The sequence below is a fragment of the Hesperophylax consimilis genome, chromosome 17 (genome assembly GCF_061612785.1).
Source record: "Hesperophylax consimilis isolate HC1 chromosome 17, BYU_Hcon_1.0, whole genome shotgun sequence".
Taxonomy (NCBI): domain Eukaryota; kingdom Metazoa; phylum Arthropoda; class Insecta; order Trichoptera; family Limnephilidae; genus Hesperophylax; species Hesperophylax consimilis.
This window is the reverse complement of record NC_142852.1, coordinates 29,750,794-29,754,471: the sequence shown is the minus strand read 5'-3', so window position 1 is coordinate 29,754,471 and position 3,678 is coordinate 29,750,794. Positions and strand designations below refer to the sequence as shown.

The window sequence follows — 3,678 nt, the reverse complement described above, 5'->3', positions numbered from 1 at the left end:
GTGCAAAACTACTTCAAGGGCAATATTGTTCACCGTGTTGTCATTGAGTTCTCTGCGTGGCCTTAGTAAGGCCGAAGTTCAGTTCAGCAGCTCAGGGCCTCCTAGCCGAGACTCCAGCAAAGTCTCCCACCAGCGCCATCGCCTTTGTACTTTGCACTTTGGCCATTGGCCGTGTCAGGTCACCGCACTTCTTCGGCTCATGCCCAGCTTTACGTCGCCGAACGGAGAAACATATCTCGAACTCAACTGAAAATTCTTCATCCACCACCCAGCATCATGCCGCCGGGCAGGAAACGCGTACTTAACTAACTAACTAACTAACCATCACGCCGTTTCCCCGCAGGGGTAGGCAGAGAGGACGGACCGCCAAACAACTCGGTCTTGGCACACACTTCTTGCCTCATTCACATTCATACATCGTCTCATCGAACGCGTACTTGGTTTAAAAATTACTTTGAAGCGATTGATTTGTTACAATATCTGTAATCTGAAATGTTGGTATTGAAGTGTAAAGAATTTGTCGTAGTTGCTTTGGTAAGAACATCATATAAAAGTTATCAAAATTTACCAGTCATACCAATACTATTTGGTTTGACGACCCGTTTTCCCATTCACAAGTTTTTAATCATTTGTGACTATAACATGTCCAAAATTGAATGGAATAATCTACAAATGTCAACTAACAGAGACCGACGTTCACTCGCCTTACTTAACTTCATATCCTTTGCTCAATTTAACCAGTTACCTAACAAATATGGATTCATTTTGGACCTCGTTTTCTGTAACACCCTAGCTTATATATCGCTTGGCGATTAAACATTTAGTCCAAAAACTAGAATTTCTAATAATGCACCTTCTTGAACAATAAAATTGTTTCAGCAGAATACGCAGATTTTAACGAGCGAAAGAAATCGACGGGTCAATCGTGAGCAGCGGATGTTAATGCAGCGTTAAAATCGTTTTTTTTTTTAATAATTGAACTTATCTAGGAGTAAAACTATTTAAATTAAAAATTTAAAAAATAAGTTATTTCTTCAAAACCATAAGAATGACCGCAGTAAAAAAAGACTTTAAAAAAATCTACATAGCTCTTTGCCAATCGCTCTTAAAATACGGAATTTTCAGATGGGGCAGTGCAAATGACAATATCTTAAAGACAACTTATTAAAAAGAAAAAGCCACTATAAAAATTATTCTGGAAGTTCCTGTGAGAACTATCATTAGCTTCACATTCAATGTTACTAAATTGTATAAAATAATAACACTCTCATTCAATAGAAGGAAATCATAATGTAAATACACGAGATAAAAGATTAACAGTTGCACTCAGAACATGAAAAAGGTTTTTTACCGCTTTGTTTTAGCATGTGTCTCATCAGGTGCCACATTCATTTTCGCATTTTTCTTTCCACATTTTCAACATGAATAATTGCACTCTGAACATAAAAAAAGGTTTTTCTCCAGAGTGAGTCAGCATGTGTCTCGTCAGGTGCCACATTCAATAACATGAATAGTTGTACTCGGAACACGAAAAAGGTTTTTCTCTTGTGAGTCAGCATGTGGCTGGTGAGACGGTCCTTTGGAGAAAACAAATTTTTGAAAAAAGAACACGAAAAAGGTTTTTGTCCACTATGAATCAGCTTGTGTTTCTTGAAATATTATTTTTGGGAAAATGAATAGTTCCACTCGGAAAATTAAAAAAGGTTTCTATCCTGTGTGATTCAGCATGTGGCTCGTCAGACTGTCCTTCCGAGAAAATGATTTGTTGCACAAAGAACATGTAAAGGGTTTTTCTCCACTATGAGTGCGCATATGTGTAGTCAGGTTTCCTTTTTCAGAACATGAATAGTTGAACTCGGAACATGAAAAAGGTTTTTCTCCACTATGAACGCGCATATGTGTAGTCAGGTTTCCTTTTTCAGAACATGAATAGTTGCACTCAGAACATGAAAAAGGTTTTTTTCCACTATGAGTGCACATATATGTTTAGTCAGGTTTCCATTTAGAGAACATGAATAGTTGCACTCGGAACATGAAAAAGGTTTTTCTCCAGTGTTAGTCAGCACATGACTCGTCAAATTGCTCTTTTGAGAAAATGAATTGTTGCACCAAGAACATGAAAAAGGTTTTTTTCACTATGAGTGCGCATATGTTTAGTCAGGTTTCCTTTTTTAAAACATGAATAGTCTCACAAAGAACATGAACAAGGTTCTTATCCAGTGTGAGTCGGCATATGACTCGTCATTCTGATTTTTTGAGAAAATGAATTGTTGCACCAAGAACATGAAAAAGGATTTTCGCCACTATGAGTGCGCATATGTTCAGTCAGCTGGCCTTTTCGAGAACATAAATAGTTGCACTCAGAACACGAATAAGGTTTTTCTCCAGTGTGAGTCAGCATATGACTCGTCAAATTGCTCTTTCGAGAAAATGAATTGTTGCACCAAGAACATGAAAAAAGTTTTTCTCCACTATGAGTGCGCATATGTTTAGTCAGGTTTCCTTTTTCAGAACATGAATAGTTGCCCTCGGAATATGAAAAAGGTTCTTATCCAGTGGGAGTCAGCATATGTCTCGTCATACTGCTCTTTTGAGAATATTATTTGTTGCACCAAGAACATGAAAAAGGTTTTTCTCCACTATGAGTGCGCATATGTTTAGTCAGGTTTCCTTTTTCAGAACATGAATAGTTGCACTCAGAACATGAAAAAGGTTTTTTTCCACTATGAGTGCGCATATATGTTTAGTCAGGTTTCCATTTAGAGAACATGAATAGTTGCACTCGGAACAGGAAAAAGGTTTTTCTTCAGTGTGAGTCAGCATATGACTCGTCAAATTGCTCTTTTAAGAAAATGAATTGTTGCACCAAGAACATGAAAAAGGTTTTTCTTCACTATGAGTGCGCATATGTTTAGTCAGGTTTCCTTTTTTAAAACATGAATAGTCTCACAAAGAACATGAAAAAGGTTCTTATCCAGTGTGAGTCAGCATATGAGTCGTCAAATTGCTCTTTCGAGAAAATAAATTGTTGCACCAAGAACATGAAAAAGGTTTTTCTCCAGTATGAGTCAGCATATGTCTCGTCAAATTGCTTTTTCTAGAAAATGAATTGGTGCAGAAAGAACATGAAAAAGGTTTTTCTTTTGTGTGAATCAGCGTGTGTTTCTTTAAATTTCCTTTTTGAGAACTTGAATAGTTGCACTCGGAACACGAATAAGGATTTTCTCCAGTGTGAGTCAGCATATGACTCGTCATATTGCTCTTTCGAGAACATGAATAGTTGCACTCGGAACATGAAAAAGGTTTTTCTCCACTATGAGTGCGCATATGGTTAGTCAGGTTTACTTTTTCAGAATATGATTTGTTGCACTCGGAACATGAAAAAGGTTTTTCTCCACTATGAGTGCGCATATGTTTAGTCAGGTTTCCTTTTTCAGAACATGAATAGTTGCACTCAGAACATGAAAAAGGTTTTTTTCCACTATGAGTGCGCATATGTTTAGTCAGGTATCCTTTTAGAGAACATGAATAGTTGCACTCGGAACATGAAAAAGGTTTTTCTCCAGTGTGAGTCAGCATATGACTCGTCATACTGCTCTTTTGAGAAAATGATTTATTGCACCAAGAACATGAAAAAGGTTTTTCTCCACTATGAGTGCGCATATGTTTAGTCAGCTG

General features: G+C 37.3%; 1 protein-coding gene across 1 annotated transcript; it reads right to left on the bottom strand.

Annotated features, from left to right (window-relative positions):
- Window positions 1–2,212: 2,212 nt before the first annotated feature.
- LOC149416395 (uncharacterized) lies at window positions 2,213–3,411 on the bottom strand. Its single transcript, XM_089641988.1, has 2 exons — window positions 3,346–3,411; window positions 2,213–2,329 (listed from the first exon to the last, which is right to left on the bottom strand). The coding sequence occupies exons 1-2, from the start codon at window positions 3,409–3,411 to the stop codon at window positions 2,213–2,215; spliced, it is 183 nt and encodes a 60-aa protein (XP_089498114.1).
- Window positions 3,412–3,678: the final 267 nt, after the last annotated feature.